Raw genomic sequence first — 18,156 nt, forward strand, 5'->3', positions numbered from 1 at the left:
GGATAGATAGATAAAACTAATTTGAATTACTTCATACACACGCACACACATAAGTACAGCCATATTAGTAGTTAGTAAATACACAACACAAACAGAATGGGGAAGAAGAGGCCAAATATCTGGGCAAGTACACCATAATAGTTTCATAATCCTATATGAGGAGATACTTACTGTCCACAAAGAACACATAGGGGATTGCTTTTAAGTTCTCATCCAAAATATCTACAAATAGCAGACCATGTGGTGGTCAATTGATTTATCTTGGAGAGATTAAATCAAATTTGATGACTGAGCCAAGGGATTACTCCATTTTTCTCTACACTCACACCGAAAAAAACCCAATCAGCTAGTTCACAACTAACTTGAAATGAAAGTGTGAAGTAAACCTCAATGTGCAGGAATTTAAACGTGCAGGGAGGAATTTTCAAAAGGGCCTAAGTGACTTAGGACTTGTCCACATGACAAGTTACTACGCTGCAAGTCAGGATGTGCATCTACAGCACACCAACTTGCCCTGAAGCAATGATCCAGGTGGACACTGCTTCAGTTCAGTGAAAAGCATGAAGTGCCCTTAGATGCACAAGTCCCACTGAAAGTCAATGTGCTCCTAAGTCACCTATGTGTTTTTGAAAATCCTAACCACAATTCTAACTACTGTAATTAAAATCATACAGAAGAGAAGGTTACTTACCCTGTGCAGTAACGGAGGTTCTTCGAGATGTGTCCCCCTATGCGGTAGCACCTCCTGCACCTGGGATCAGAGATCTTCGGTAGCTGTGCCCGTTGGGCTGCACATGTGCTCCTCCCCATCTCACACCATGAGCAGTGTCTATATAGCACTGTGCAGTCCAACTGCCCTCAGTTCCTTCTCTACCACAGAGTCTATCTTTAAACTCCAAAGCAAAGAGGAGGCGGGTGGGTAGTGGAGCACCCACAGGAGCACCCATAGGAGCACACATCTTAAAGAACCGCAGTTAGTGCACAGGGTGAGTAATCTTTTTTTTCTTCAAGCAGCGTCCCTATGAGTGCTCCACTATAGATGACTGTAGAAGAGTGCCCATAGATGGAAGGCCAGGGTTCAGAGTGACATCTACTAAGGCTGATAAGACAGTGCATCCTTGTAGGGCATCATGGGTAATTGCATAGTGTTGGCTAAAAAAAGTCTGTAAATGCCCAGGTGGCTGCTTGGCAAATGTCAGTAATTGGCACGTTGCTCAGAAAAGCAATTGAGGTGGACAGCGAGCAAGTGGAATGTGTTCAAGTTCCAGGTGGGGGAGGTCACAGTTTGCGTCACTGGTAGCAAAGGCAGAGGAACTCCAAGATCCATTCAGAGAAACATTATTTGGATATGACCTTTGATCTCTCTGCAACAGAGAGGAATAAGTGTGGTGATTGTCTGAAAGATTTGGTTCTGTCACTGTGAAAGGCTAATGCTCATCTGACATCCAATGTGTGCAGCATGGCTTCATGCTGGTTGCCAAGTGGCTTTGGGAAGAAAGAAGGAAGGTGAATAGGTTGGTTTACGTGAAAAGAGGATGGCATCTTGGGTAAGAATTTTGGGTGTGGTCATAACATGACCTTGTCTTTGTGAAAGACTGTGTACGGAGGGTATGCCATGAGAGCACCTATCTCCCCTACCTCTCAGGCGGACATGATGGTGACAAGAAATGCTGTCTTCATGGATACGTGGGTGTAGGAGCACATTGCCATGGGCTCAACTGGAGGGCCTTTGAGATAGTGCAGAACTAAGTTGGTATCCCAAGGTGGGGGTCACATATTTGAAGGTAAAGGTTTTGATGGCCCTTAAAGAATCTTTTTGTGATGGGTGGATAAATATGGAATGACCTTCTATCTTGGGGTGGATTTCTTGTTCAATGTCAGGTGATCTAGAGATTGAAGACGACAGAGTTCATCTTTGTGTCTGTTTCTACTACGTGAGCGATTTGGGAAAGTTCGCCCTATATGCAGCCCTTGGGTCCCAATAGGGGCCAATGTGGAGGAACTGGCATATGGGGTTGTATCCATGGGGGTCCATACCAGGGACCTGGTTCAGTTCTGGTCATTGGGTATCGGAGATGACAGGATGGTTCTCTGTGTGTGTCTGCTCTTGATATGATGGAGAACTGTGTGCAGTGGAGTACTCCTCTCCTTCCTCCTCTTCTTCCTCACTCAAGAATAGTGGTCTGGTCCTCAGTTTGGAAATAGAGTGCTGATGTGTCTCCAGAGAGTAGGCATGAGGTGCAGGGAACTCACTGTGAAGACGTGACGACACTGGCATATCAGAGACTATGATTCTCTGGGGTATCTGAATGCCTGTGGTACCAACAGGAGCATCATCAGCACCAGCGGTGGTATAGTTGTTGAGGGCATAGCCAGTGCCGATGGCGGAATGCATTCCTTTGAGTGGCCAATAGCTGGTGCCAAGGGCTTACGTGGTGCTGAGAGCTTGCGCAGTGCTGGATGTTTAGTCGGTGCCAAAACACTCAGGATTATTTTTGTTGAGGAGGTTGGTGCCAATTTTGAAAGTTTTACACTGTCTTTTGCAGTGCCATGAGACAGTATTTCCACCTGTAGTCCCTCTCTTTTAGGGTCCTTGGACCTGTCTTTTGCGCCAGTACCAGAGATGTCTGGACAGTCGCGGGAGCCAAGTCTCACCCCTGAGGACGCTGGGGCTACAGACCTTGCCAGGGATGCTTTTTTCTGAGGTCGCTCCTTAGAGAGTGAGCTAGTGGACCTTTTCTTTTCATCTCAGTGTAAAAGTGTGGATTTTCTCTTGGTAGTGCATGGCAAGTGAGGGTCGGCTGATGACTGTGCCAATGGTGAGTGCCACATAGGAGAGATATCGGGGACAAGGTCGGAGGCTGGTTGCACAGAGCTCTCCATTAGCCTCAGTTCACAGTTCTTTCTGTACCAGGCTTTCAAGTTGAGGAATTGGGTATACTTCTGAGAGACATGACCCTCACTGAGGCAGTGTATGCACCGTGAGTCACCATCGGTCATGGGAGTGGCCTCACGGCAAAAGAGGCATCTCTTAAATCCAGGGAATCCAGGCATAACCCGAGCAGGGAGAGTTTCCCAATTAGGAAGAGCATAGAAAAAAGGAAATTTTTACGGTAAGCTAAAGAGTAATAGGGAGGAAAGGGCAACGGGTTTTGGGTTTTTTTAGGGGGAAGAAAAATTAAAGGAAACAGCTGGTATCTACAATTAACTATAATGGAAACACTATTACTAAAGACTCGGGATGGTTGAAGGGCTCTGCTCAGGATTCCATCCCAGACCAAAGGCAGTTGAGAAGGAAGTGAAGACATTTGGACCACACAGCACTATATAGATGCCACTGATGGCACAAGACAGGGAGAAGCGCACGTGCAGCCCAACAAGCACTTCTGTTGAAGATCTCCCAGGTACAGGAGGCACTACCAGACTGACAGTGGAGCACCCACAGGGACACTACGCGAAGAATAACAAATGTTCAACCATGGGTTCCTAAAGTTAGACAACCACATCCATATTTTGTCATCTAAATTAAAAAATGACCTAATTTTCAGAGCACTTTTCACCATTGCAAACCACTGACTTATTCAGGAGCTAATTATGCTCAACACCTCTGTAAATCAGGCAGTTTCTTTAGGTGCCTAAATATGGTTTGGCACCTAAATTTAGGCATCCAAGATGGCAAATTTTGGTAAAAGCATACCACTGAAAAATTATCCCTAAAATATGCAAAACATTAGAAATGTTCCTCTTGTAATAACAAATGTTTAACAATCTTCAAAAAAATAAACTTGCAGAACTATACAAGGTTATTTTCTGTATGATTTTAATAAATGTACTTTCTAGTTCATATATCTGATGGAACACAAAAAAGGAAACACAGGAAAACTGACTAAAGTCATATCTACTTATAAAGGTTCTGAAGACATACACCCCTTGAAACTTTGCTCTCATTTAGCCTTGATTTTTACATAAGTTCTTGATGCATTTGCATAACTTTATATTTTACAGATTACAATAAATATAGAAAACCTCATGCAGAAAAATCCTTAATATATATAAATTTTCAGAAAAGGAAAAGCCACTCTGATAGCCTGCTGAATTAAAGTCATTGTAGCAGCCTTCTTAAAAGAACTTCCATGAAGTTGTTTAAACTAAATGGATGGAGAGTTTATTTAGATTCCTCTGTCTTCTAGGACATCCGACAACATTTCTGGTGAGTAAAAATAAAAATTAGATGTATGACACGCATGGAACAGACCAACTGTGGCTTGCATAAGATGTTCTTTGAGGAAGTAAATATGAATGGAAGGAGAAGGTTCTGAACGACAGGAAAAGAAAAAAGGAAAGGAAATTACAAAAAAAAACCAAAAAAACCATGACCATACATTATATATGATAAAAAAGATCATCAAATGATATACTTTGAATTTGCAAACTATAACTCCATATCAAAGTTTCACGCTTACAATTTATGGTGTCACCAGAACCTCTCAATGAAAATAGAGTGTCATAACTCATAGCTACCTCATTTCTTCTCAATACGGTGTAATAATCTTTCTTTTCCTCATCAATTGACAGTTGCGGGGTTTTGGGGTGGGTGGTAAATTGTGATTTAAGAGCTAACTCAGTCAGTTATTCAGCAGAGGTCTTTTGCATACTGTATATTTTGTATTAGCTCTGAGTTTTTCCTTACAATTTTAAGAGTCATATTCCAAAGAACTGAAATGTAGTAGACGACCACATAGTCATGAAATATAGCCCCTGATGTGCTAGTAGCTGTGAAATCTTAATTAGCAGTGGGAGTGTGGTTATATTCAATTATTCTACATATAGTCTTTATACATAGATCTAAGAGGCAGCTGTGAATAGAAGGACTATTATACTCCATCAAGGGATTCTGGTGATATCATAAAGTATGGAAACAAATATCACAAAGTCTTTGTAATTGTTAGAATGCTGAGATGGACCCTTGTTTCATCAGACCCTTGTTTCATAAATTGTTTGTTATTTTGTATTGCAGGCAATGTTCCCTCTAATTTTTGACATGCCATGTGTGCAAAAAATTTCTTCTGTGCAAATTGTTGTGCTTCTGTGCAAATTTTTGTGTGCGCGGTGTTTCGGATCTGTGTGTATGCGCACACGAGCACAGCTTAGAGGGAGCAGTGATTGCAGGTGGTGCTCATAAAGAAGTATGGGCTGGATGGATGCACTACAAGGTGGGTAGAAAGTTGGCTAGATTGTCAGGCTCAATGGGTTGTGATCAACGGCTCCATGTCTAGTTGGTAGCCGGTATCTAGCGGAGTGCCCCAAGGGTCGGTCCTGGGGCCGGTTTTGTTCAATATCTTTATTAATGATCTGGAGGATGGTGTGGATTGCACCCTCAGCAAGTTTGCAGATGACACTAAACTGGGAGGAGTGGTAGATACGCTGGAGGGCAGGGATAGGATACAGAGGGACCTAGACAAATTGGAGGATTGGGCCAAAAGAAATCTGATGAGGTTCAACAAGGACAAGTGCAGAGTCCTGCACTTAGGACGGAAGTATCCAATGCATCGCTACAGACTAGGGACCGAATGGCTAGGCAGCAGTTCTGCAGAGAAGGACCTAGGGGTGACAGTGGACAAGAAGCTGGATATGAGTCAACAGTGTGCCCTTGTTGCCAAAAAGGCCAATGGCATTTTGGGATGTATATGTAGGGGCATTGCCAGCAGATCAAGGGACGTGATCATTCCCCTCTATTCGACATTGGTGAGACCTCATCTAAAGTACTGTGTCCAGTTTTGGGCCCCATACTACAAGAAGGATGTGGAAAAATTGGAAAGAGTCCAGCGGAGGGCAACAAAAATGATTAGGGGACTGGAACACATGACTTATGAGGAGAGGCTGAGGGAACTGGGATTGTTTAGTCTGCGGAAGAGAAGAATGAGGGGGGGATATGATAGCTGCTTTCAACTACCTGAAAGCTGGTTCCAAAGAGGATGGATCTAGACTGTTCTCAGTGGTAGCTGATAACAGAACAAGGAGTAATGGTCTCAAGTTGCAGTGAGGGAGGTTTAGGTTGGATATTAGGAAAAACTTTTTCACTAGGAGGGTGGTGAAACACTGGAATGTGTTACCTAGGGAGGTGGTGGAATCTCCTTCCTTAGATATTTTTAAGGTCAGGCTTGACAAAGCCCTGGCTGGGATGATTTAATTGGGGATTGGTCCTGCTTTGAGCAGAGGGTTGGACTAGATGACCTCCTGAGGTCCCTTCCAACCCTATTATTCTATGATTCTGTGATTCTTGTGGATTATGCAGCTAATAACATTTTCAAGCATTTTGAACAAGAAAGTAGAGAAGAAAGAAAATATGCTATTGGCACTTACTTTGGACTGCGAAAGAAAAGGAGCACGTGGAACTTCATTTCCATTCTGTGTTATATTCTCCACCTTCTGAAACTGACTTTTTATTTCATATTGTCCAGGTCCTGGAACACCCTGAAGAACATAAAAATAGAAGCACTTAACATCCATTAGAGAAGTGCCCACAAGTATACTGAAGGTCAAGGGCCAACTAGTTAAATATCTGAACCAAACTCACCCTCTCTATGAAATTATGAACACTTCATTAAAAGACCAACCTAAAGGAACGGTTAACCAGCTAATAAAGAAAATAAGCAAAAATCTTGTGACAGTTTCCAAGATCCCAAAAAAAGATCCCCTGCAACTTTGCTGCTCTCTACTGACAGAGCTCAGTACTTCCGCCACAAACAGTACACAGCATATTTAAATAATTTAGAAAATGTTAAAGTATTTTGTGATTTTATTCTTCCATTTAGAGGGATTTTTCTGGCATATTTATGAATCAAAGTTTTCTTTGTAAAGTTTTTTTTCCATTTCATTGTTTAATTTAACTATTTGATACTTAATATAATGTGTTTAAAAAAAGAAAATATTGCTCTCTTTGCACAAGGCTGCGTGTACTTAATGAGTATACGCTAGATGTAGGTAGACCTTTTAGTAACCAATTACTAGTGATTCATTGACTAGCTCTATGTGTGTCTTCCATTTTGCAATATAGAAAAGATTTTGCATCTGCAGTACTCATTTACATAATTACAACATAAATTTTAGTTAACTCAAGAGTCACAATACATTCTGAATTTCTAATAAAAGGAAGCAGGCCCGCTCACTCTATAGGGACAAACAAGAACTAATTAAATGCAAGAAGCTTTAAATCAACTAAACATGGTACAAAAATATTACATGGCTAAAGAAGATAGAAAAATAACTCTGAAATTAATCAGTTACAGTGATGAAAGGGACATTATGCTTCATAGTCTATATTTGGATTATAAATGATTCAAAGCAGAAAATTAAACAGTAACAATAAACACTTTATAAGAAAAATGTTGCACCAGTTGCCATAGCATATGTTAGCAAACCAGGTGCTGGGGGAAAGAGCACTGCTTTTAATGTAAATTTATAAGGTTCAGGAAGAATGAAAAGAAATCACACACTTGCTCACATGCACATGCACACATCCCAGTATGCCTTTTCTTTTTCCTTAACTTGGTTTCATCTTAAATAAATCTCTGAATTTGAGTAATCGTAATGAAAAATTATTAGATTTTTGCACTCTTCCAGCTAATCTATCCTAGATTTTTACATTTTACCTAGATTACTGAGATTGTAGTTTACAATTGTGAATTAATGGTGAATTTTAACATGCACTTTTCCCATCTATTTCATTTCTTCCAGTTCATAGCAAAATATCTCCAAAAAGTGGAAGCCAAACAACAGTAAGGACTAAATACTTTTTATCAGCTGTTTCCCCCTACCTTGTGAAACTGTTATTTGAAAGTAAAAATAGTTTTTAAAAAATGTGAAAGGCCTGCCTTGAAAGCAGTTTCTGAAAGGAAGAAACAAAGGACCTGATTTTCAAAAAATGTGACCTGTCCCTACTTTTGTACATGCATGTTTACTGTATGTGCGAGCACATATCAGTGATTTTGTACCAAAACATCATGGGAAGTGCACACACAAGTGAGCGTCTACTTTTTAAAACTCAAAATATTGGCAAAGAATGCCAGCGAACATTTACTACCCACTGTCACATGACATAATCCATGGAGCTAGTATGCACTACATGCTGGAACTCTCATAAGAAACATGCTCCCATGAAAGTGCGAAACACAGTCCCTTCCATTCACTTAAGCTTCATGGTGTTGAAAATGGCCAGCCTAGTTAACAGCAAATCCCAAGACTTGGTTGGCCACAAAGTCAGGATGCCCAAACAACTCTACCATTTGAACGCTTATTGGACAGACTTGAGTTGTGCAACAGGGGCTATTCAGGGAAGTTTGGCTCATGTTCTCACAGTTCTAAGAATAAAAACTGGTGGTTCTAAAAAGTAGACTAAAATATCTCTCATCAACATCAAAAAGCTGACTGCGAAACAGTACACTAAGAAGCTGACAAAAAATGCTGCAAGTCAACACCCACCGCATACAGATAGGTCTGAATACAGTAATCTCTGGAGGGTCTGGAGTTCGAACTTAAGTAACTGTATTATGCACACAAACATGTTTCTGCATTCTCTCAAAAAGGAGGCTTAGAACACCACCGTGACCACAAGCTTTCTATGGACCACGATAAAGAAAACTAGAATCTTAAAATGACTACACATAATTACAGGAGTAAGATGACTAAGCCTTCCCCTGATGAAAAAACATTTTATCAACTAGTCCACAACTCCAAGAGAGCTAAAATTACAACTTCTAGTTAAATCCAATTCTAATGTGTCCAGGCCTCCACAAAGAAATTCATATGACACAGAAGCATGTCAAGTGCTTCAGAAGCTGCTGTAATTAAGGATGGGATAGGAACTCAGTTTCTGGTACTGGATTCAGAGCCATTTGCAGCAGATTAAGGAGGAAATATGCTTTGAATTTAGCTGGATAAGATCTCTCCAGCCGAGGCCTTCATCAGCCCTGATCCTGATCCTTTTTCTTAAAATGGTCAATAAAAGGTAGTGGAAGAAATGTCATAACCCTTGTAAATTGTACCGGCTCAGAATGAGTGCTGCAAATGCAACTTTTCCTACAGCACCTAAAGATGTTAAGATCCATTTGGCTCCCAAAGCATAGTGTAAATTAAATAAAATAAATTCAGTTTTGTGAGAAACATCTACAGAAATGGAAATAATAACTGTATGGTTATTTTTGCTATATTTATCTTCTTTTTTGAAAAATCAGAAAAATGTGCTGCATTTACAGAGAATATTCCCAAGCAGCAGCAATATTACTGCTGAGGATATGGCCAGCACATCATGCTCATTCTTGTGTTACAACCACTGTTCCCTCTAAACTGTGCGTGTGTTAGCGCACACACAGATCCTAAACCCCACGCACACAGCCAAACACCGTGCGCACAAAAATTTGCACAGAAGCACACCAATTTGCATAGAAGAAAATTTTTGCACACACATCCTGTCAAAAATTTGCACAGAAGAAAGTTTTTGCGCACACGGCTTGTCAAAAATTAGAGGGAACATTGGTTACAACTATTTGCAAAAAGGAAAAGGCAGCACTCCCCTCCCCAGCAGAAGCCAACCCTCTATGGGAACATAAGCACAAATATGCAGCCAACCTCTGTCATGAGAAAATTATCTTATGCAATTATAGTAGCACCACAGAACTATTACTTAATTTTTGTAATTTCAGAGATGTTGTTTGATGGAGAATAAATTGTACAATGAGTCCCCACACTATGCAATTGTATCCAAAACCTTGATGTGATTCAAACTTACTCAGGAAAGCATCAGTTTAAATCATTGGATATTTTGCCTGACTAAGTGGTACAGGATTGGGTAGAAAGACAGAACTTTCAGCAGCTAATAAGAAATCTCATTACAGGATGCTATTGTAAAGTTATGGATAAAGTTATATTTGTCCATACAACTGAATATTATGATAAATCAATCACATTTTTCTATATTTTAATAAACAATGACATATTTCAATATTATGAATTTTCCCTAACATCTGGCTAGCAAAGTTTGTTTACGCTACAAAAATGAATTTAACTTTTTTTTTTAAATAGAAAAAATCTACAGGAAGTACAACATTCATTGCAGCAGGCAGGAATTAATTTTATTCTGAGTAATTTGCTAAAAAAAGCTAGTTATTATTAAAAAAGCTTGACAGATTTTAGTTATAATTCTCTTACTTTTACCCAGTCATTAAAGTGATATTATTACACTATGATCTATCTCATGGAATCATTTGTCTTGAAACGGAGTACTTAATATTTTATACAGTTTTCATCAGAATATTCTTCATTTCTGGGATGAATGTGTAAGAAACATATACAGAGGTGTAACAAGACAGGACACTTAAAACAAACAGCAAACTCATGTATATTTAAATATTCAATTAAGTTTATTGTAGCTTGTGCCAGTTAAATTCTCTACCTCAGTTCTATTCTGTAAGAGAAGCAAAATATTAAAGAAACACTGAAAATATTAGTTATAACTTCTTTAAATATTCACAGATATATATAAATGGAATTGTAACAGTGTATTTATTTTAAATGAAATCATAATAATAGTTTGCACATTAATAGCACCTTCCACCTGAGAATTTCTAAAAGTGCTGTAAAGGCATTAATGAAGTAAGTCTCACAATAACTTCATTTATATAATAATAAAGCAACAGCCTCCTCATTTTACAGATGATGAAAACAGTAAACCTGTGGCAGAGCTAGGAATAAAACACATATCTCCAGTCTCCTACTTCTTTGCATTAGCCACAAGAACAGCCTTCATTTCCAGAAGACCTATACACACATGCTTAACTTTATCTACTGTAAGGAGTATCAGTGACGCATATACACTGAAGTTAATAAGTCTGGCCAGTTTCAGTGGAGGGCATAATTGAAACTAACTAGAGTTATGGCAGTTTCAGTATGCAGATGACAAACCTTCCAGGGTCCTCAGCTAAGTTTCCTGTAACATGTGCGGCTGTGCAGCAACCTATTTAGCACAGCGCAGGTGCTCAGGGGAACCCGCCTGGGGACCTGCCGTGGCTGAAGGAGGGGCGCTCCTTCCCCAGACGGCCCCCAACCTGCCACAGCCGAGGAGACCTCTGGCCCCAACTATGCCGCAGCCAGGGTGCCCCTACCCCAGCCCAAACCCAGCCAGGCGGCCCAGCTCAAACCCGGGGTGCCCAGCCCAGACCTGTTGCAGCTGGAGCACCCCTTTCCACACCCAGACAAGGCCCAGACCTGCGGGGGCCAGGGGGAGGGGCACCTTTCCTGCAGCTCCAGCCCTGGAGCTGCTGCTGTGGAGAGAGGCAACTCTTCCCCCTAGCCCAGGTGCTGCTGTGGGGAGAGAGAGCTGCGGGGAGTCCTCTCTCCCCACCATAGCCCCAGAGCACCCTCCTGCACCCCAAACCCCTCATCCATGGCCCCATCCCAGAGCCCGCACCCTCAGCTGGAGCCTTCCCCCCCCCATGCCATCCCTCTTCCCCAGCCCTGAGTCCCTCATCCATGGCCCCAGCTCAGAGCCTGCACCCCCCAGCCGGAGTCCTCACACCCCTGGACCTCAACCGTCTACTCCAGCCCTGAGCCCCCTCCCACACTCCAAATCCCTCAGCCCCACTCCCAACACATGAATTTTGTTATGTGCACTGATATGAAGGTGATGTGTCACACATCACCTCCATATTGGTGCACATAACAAAATTCATTCCGCACATGGGTAGGAAAAATTAGAGGAACACTGATCCTCAGGTTCATGGCAGAATTGCAGCACGTAATTATTTGGGTTGGAAGAGACATCTAGAGTGTCCTGTAGTTCATCATGCTGTCAATAATACTTTGATTATACCGACTTATATATCTTCTTTTCCACAGCTGCAACCAACACAGATGTCACAGTGTCTTAATTTTGCATTTATCTCCTAGGTAAAGGACAACTGGCTTAAACTCAACCTGGGCAAGACTGAAACGATGCTGGTCAGAACAGTCTTCAAGAAATAGCTGAGATATAATTCTCTCAATCCACTGAACACCCACTGCTCATCAATGTGGTGTGAAGCCTTTGGGTCCTGAGTTTAAATGGTTAGGTCAGTGACAAAATGCCTTCTTCCACCTTTCGCTTCTGAAGAAGCTCTAACTCTTCTAGTGGTCAAAACAGATGGGGAAGCTTACCGGTCCCGATAGTTGTATGTTGCCATTAGTGTTGACATCATATGGGCAAGTGACGTATCGTATTGTGTGGTGCGACATGGAAGAGAATGAAGGCAAAGGAATAAATGTATCTGAAAGGAATCCACATCCTCAAATGTGTCCAAAACCAACCACACAAGAAGAGTATTCTGAACTCATCAATAAATTGTCCTTAAAGTCAGAGAGTCAGCCCCAGTGTAAATAATATTTAGACAGTACAGGTCGATAGATATCCTAACCTTTAGGCAAGTTGATGAATAAACTTTTTTCCAGAAAACGTGTCTAGACTCTTTGGTTCTTTTTCTTTGGGAGTTGACTTTCCCAACTTTTTTACTTTCCACTTGCAGCAGTAACAACCCATCAAGTTGGAGGATGAGTATAAAATACTCATAACCTTTGGACAGTACTTGATATCTCTGACCAGCACGTTCTGAAGTCGTTCAAACTGAGGCAGAGGTAGCCCAAAGATTTTGTGCCTGTTCTAATATTCCTTCATTTACAGGGAGGGAAATTATATTTTGAGAGGCTGGTTGTAAATTATCAAATAATTTGTATGATTTTTCCTGTACGATTTCTAGTGGGACATCCAATGTTTCTGCAATGTGCCTCAATAATTCTGGAAAGGTTTTTAAATCATCAGTTGTTTCAGGCACCATGTATGAGATAGCTTTGTCATGTGAAGAAGAATGTGGAGAACCAGATGAATCTTCCTAGTGGATGAATACCTTCTCATCACTATAATTATGTTATTCTCCTGATGCCATCATTCAAGTAGGAGAATGATGCAACACTCAAGAACGTGAATTAAGTGATTTACATATTGTCACCGATCCAAGCAAGCACCCCTTCCTGGCCACCCATCAAGACTGCTCTGAGAAGGGAATCCAAGACTTTGTGCTCTGGACCGTCAAGGTGTTTCAAGCTCCTGGAGCCTGAATAGAGTTTAACCACTATCCCAAGCTTCGGGTCTGTAAGCACACTCTCCAGATACAGATCTGCCATCTGGCACCCTCCTCCAAGCATTGGAATCCACTGTCTAGCTGCCTGGCCCCTTTGCACGGCATTGACCCTTTAGACTCACCAGTTCAATATTAGGGTTGAACACACCCCTTTCCCAGAACTCCACCTAAAGGTGTGAAACTTTTTGCTTACAATTGAACTCTCACAGGTGCATGCTCTAGTTTTGAAGCAGTCAACACACACACACTTTGCCCAGTCTAACATCTTTATGCTCTTTTATATGTATTCATGTACAGAACAGATGAGTACAGATCACACAAAACAAACGCTAAACACATGTCCCTGCCTCAGTTTCCTCACCACTCCAAGAATTTTTTAAGCTGGGGTCTGAGTCCCTGGGACCATCTGGATACAGGAAAGTGGCCTGGAGCCCCTTACCCCTCAAAAGTACTGTGTGCTGAGTGACCTCTCCCTCCTGGACTGGAGAAAATGGCCACCTAACAGCCCTTTAAAACCTTCAGTGTGCTACATCAGGTGACACCGTTGCCAGTTTCCCCACATCAGCACCCACCAGATGACTTTGTTGCCATGGTGACTTCCTCCCATTAATCCAGTTCTTCTGGGGAGGGACCAGTCTTTTGCCTAGAGTAAAGAAATTTCCAATAACTGGGTAGTTAAGAATCAACTAGCCACTATTCCAGAGGATTGGAAAAGGACAAATATAGTACCCACCTATAAAAAGGGAAATAAGGACAACCCAGGGAATTACAGACCAGTCAGCTTAACTTCAGCATCCAGAAAGATAATGGAGCAAATAATTAAGCAATCAATTTGCCATCACCTAGACGATAGTAAAGTGATAAGTAACAGTCAGCACGGATTTGTCAAGAACAAATTGTGTTAAACCAACCTAATAGCTTTCTTTGACAGGGTAACAAGCCATGTGAATGGGAGGAAAGCGGTGGATGTGGTAGATTTTGACTTTAGTAAGGCTTTTGGTACTGTCTCACATGACCTTCTCATAAACAAACTAGGGAAATACAACCTAGATGGAGCTACTATAAGGTGGGGTGCATAACTGATTGGAAAACCATTCCTAGAGAGTAGTTATCAGTGGTTCACAGTCAAGCTGGAAGTGCATATCGAGTGGGGTCTTTCAGTGAACAGTTCTGGGTCCAGTTCTGTTCAATATCTTCATCAATTATTTAAACAATGGAATAGAGAGTTCACTTATAAAGTGTGCAGATGATAGCGAAGCTGGAAGGGGTTGCAAGCGCTTTGGAGGATAGGATTAAAATTCAAAGTGATCTGGACAAACTGGAAAAATGGTCTGAAGTAAACAGGATGAAATTCAATAAGGACAAATGCAAAGTACTCCACTTAAGAAGGAACAATCGGTTGCACACATACAAAATGGGACATGACTGCCTAGGAAGGAGTACTGCAGAAAGGGATCTGAGGATCATAATGGATCACAAGCTAAATAGGAGTCAACAGTGTGACACTGTTGCAAAAAAAGCAAATATCATTCTGGGATGTATTAGCAGGAGCATTGTAAGCAAGACACGAGAAGTAATTCTTCCACTCTACTCCACACTGATTAGGCCTCAACTGGAGTATTGTGTCCAGTTCTGAGCACCACATTTCAGGAAAATTGTGGACAAATTGGATAAAGTCCAGAGAAGAGCAACAAAAATGATTAAAGGCCTAGAAAACATGACCTATGAGGGAAGATTGAAAAAACTGGGTTTGTTTAGGCTGGAGAAGAGAAGACTGAGACATGATAACAGTTTTCAAGTACATAAAAGGTTGCTACAAGGAGGAGGGAGAATAATTGTTCTCCTTAACCATCTGAGGATAGGACAAGAAGCAATGGGCTTAAATTGCAGCAAGGATGATCTAGGTTGGACATTAGGAAAAAGTTCCTGTCAGGGTGGTTAAGCACTGAAAGAAATTGCCTAGGGAGGTTGTGGAATCTCCATCATTGGAGATTTTTAAGAGCAGGTTAGACAAACACCTGTCAGGGATGGTCTAGATAATACTTAGTCCTGCCATGAGGGCAGGGGACTCGATTAGATGATCTCTCAAGGTCCTTTCCAGTCCTATGATTCTGTTATTATTCTTTTGCCACTTGCCACTGAAATTTTCAACCTAACATGGAGGCAAACAGACCATAGAGAAGGCAAAATGCTGCACATTCAAAATGGAGTTTGCAACCTCACACAGACACATGAGGTTTATAATCTCTCACAGAATTTATAAATTGTGCAGACATATTCCCAATTCATCACACACATATGTCCTATGTATTGTGGGATAACTTGTCCCAAACTTGTGAGGAAACTTGCGGATACTATAGCCATGGGGACCAACATAACCAAGGTAGAGGTCCATATGGGTGAGACACATTCACCCAACTCGGAGGATCCCTAGGAGAGTAATTAGGTTTTAAACTTTTTAATTCATAAGCCTCATTTGTATTGCTTTTTCTATTATTTTTTTTTCCTGTCTTGCTCTGTTCTTAGGTGGATTCCTCTTGCTGGAGCTGAAGGGAATCAGAGTCAGAACATGCAAATCTTTCTACTGATGGGATAGCCAAAGGAGATTTTAAAACTCGAGTAGGCTTCTATTCTTACCCCTATTGTTATGCTGATGAAGAGAAACCTTCATTACAAGTATCTCTGATCCTTCATAATCAGGTGAATTAGATGGTACAAAAATAGGAAACGCTTGCAATAAACGTGACTCGGGCTCTGGAGTTACTGTATTCTAAAAACAAGGGAAGACATCAAGGAATCCTTCATTGTTGAGGAATCCTTTGCTTCATCTAGCTACTTTGAAATCTCCAAAGGCATTAAAACGGTCAGTGCTGAGAAAGAGTTTGATCTTAACAATCCCGCAGTGCCAATTGGCAAAGGATTCACTGTTCTGTAACCGCAACTCCTATCAGGCCTGACAAACTCACTATTCCTAACACATCACTTTCATAATATTTAGCCATGAAAGGTCTTGTGAGGTGCCTAATAAAATCTTATGTAGATTAAGCATTGTAAGCCAACACGATGGAAGCCTGTTTTCATATGGAGTTAACACAAGTACGTGAAGACAACTTCTAGCTAGCACATCAAGAAAAGAACCACAGGGTTTAGCCTGATTCTGCGGACAAAACAATGACAGCACAAAAAGTACAGTGCTTTTTGCATTCATGAAAGGTGATCCCAGCCATGTTGGCTGGTAAGGCTGGGAGAATGCTTCAGGTGAGAAACTACTTTAGACAAGGATTTTAGCCTGCTAAAGTCACGTTTAGACTAGAAGAAACATGTAACACTTTTTGTTTTATATGTAACCATTTCTATTCCCATTATCCTTACTCAGTATCTTAAATCTTTATCTTTGACAACAAACTTATAATTGTTTTCACTATAACTAAATCTCAGTGCTGTGATTTTATAAAGAACCTGATGCTGAGTTGTACCAGTCAAGCTGTGTGTATACTGTTTTCTTGGGGACAGCAAACATGCTAATTTCTGTGAGCGTCCAGTGACAGAGGCTGAATACTTCAGGAGGACTTTGCCAAAGGGGATCAGGAGCTGGGGTATGTTTACTGTTACCTTCAAGACAAAGTAAAGGCTTCCAGAGCCCTGAGGAAATTGTTCGGGTGGCTAATAGACTGGTGGTGTCCAGGAGCTGACATTCAGTTAAGCAAAAGTAAAGTATTTCTTTTGCTGAGGCAGGGGGGTAACAAGGTGACCCTCAGTTCTGGGCACTCTGAAAAGCCATCTCAGAGATTCCCTCATCAAAGATGGTACAGCTAAAGCCGCAGCCAGGGTGGATCCTCCTGGTTTCCAGCAGTCTTAAGCCAGACTGGTGCAAAGCAGATAGAACAGACTCAACGTCAAGCCCAAAGTGTTCACAATAACTTTTCTACTCCCACAGGATTTTCAGTGATTGGGATTTATTTGGTCTACTGGGTTTTTGATTTATTAATGATGCACCTTAATAACCATCATAATAGAGTTACACATATCGAAAGCTACTATGAGTAAAATATTATTATATAATGAGCTCCATAATCTCTGGAGAAATAATATATAAGGATATTATACCCACATAAGTATTACTTCAGTCCAATGAATTTCATCTCCAGCACATTGAATCAATACGTATGTTATAATTATACTACTAATGCAACTTCTGAATTTATTTTATAATGCTAAAGTGCTGCAGTCTGTACAAAAATGATAGCCAAATTAGTCAGTTTCATTCTAAAATTATAAATATTCAGTGTGAAAATGCATTAGTATTGAAATAAAACTCATTCTATGAAACCTTACCTAATGAAAATTCTTTCCTCAGATAAATATTTGATACTCACCTAAGCAATCTGTGTATTCACATAATGTAGGATTACGACTGATACTAACCTCCCAGCACTGTTTCTTCCTTTGCTGCCCCCCATGTCATAACAGACAAACCTCCAGTTTTTTTTTCATCAAGCAGAGACCTCTTGGGAATCTAACTACAACATGGAAATGTATCGCCCTGCCATTACATTAGAAATGAGCTTACTTTTCCACTCCCAAACTTTACTTTTTATTGATTTAAATATTTTAAAATCATACAGATGCTTTATTCTACAAAGCTCAAAATCACACAAAACTATACATGTTCACAGTTTGGCACCAGCATAAGCTCAGTACAAATTCTTGTATATCCGTATGGGTCAATGCATGAATCCCGCATTCACAATAGAGAGAAAACTAGGGTCCAATGAATACAAAGCCAAAGAGTGTAAATAAACATACGTCTTGAAATGTCTCACCACCATTTGAAGAGTCCGGTGGAAAGAGGTCAACAGCCATATTTGACTGATCTTCAAAGCAGCATTAATTTCTCAGCAAAATAACAAATTTGCTAAACTTTAACAAACATTTACATTGGCACATATCAGCCCCACTGTTATCGAATGGCAACAAAGAAAATTGTAGA

General features: G+C 40.8%; 1 protein-coding gene across 2 annotated transcripts in view; it reads right to left on the minus strand.

Moving 5' to 3' along the window:
• STPG2 (sperm tail PG-rich repeat containing 2) overlaps positions 1–18,156 on the minus strand; it is a 410,524-nt gene that overhangs the window by 314,495 nt on the left and 77,873 nt on the right. For both annotated transcript variants that reach the window (XM_084625502.1, XM_084625501.1), the window contains exon 8: positions 6,364–6,474. In XM_084625502.1, coding sequence (XP_084481628.1) covers positions 6,364–6,474 — 111 coding nt within the window. The remainder of the gene's footprint in view (positions 1–6,363; positions 6,475–18,156) is intronic.

Source organism: Lepidochelys olivacea, assembly GCF_965140295.1.
Source record: "Lepidochelys olivacea isolate rLepOli2 genome assembly, chromosome: 4".
Classification (NCBI taxonomy): Eukaryota; Metazoa; Chordata; order Testudines; family Cheloniidae; genus Lepidochelys; species Lepidochelys olivacea.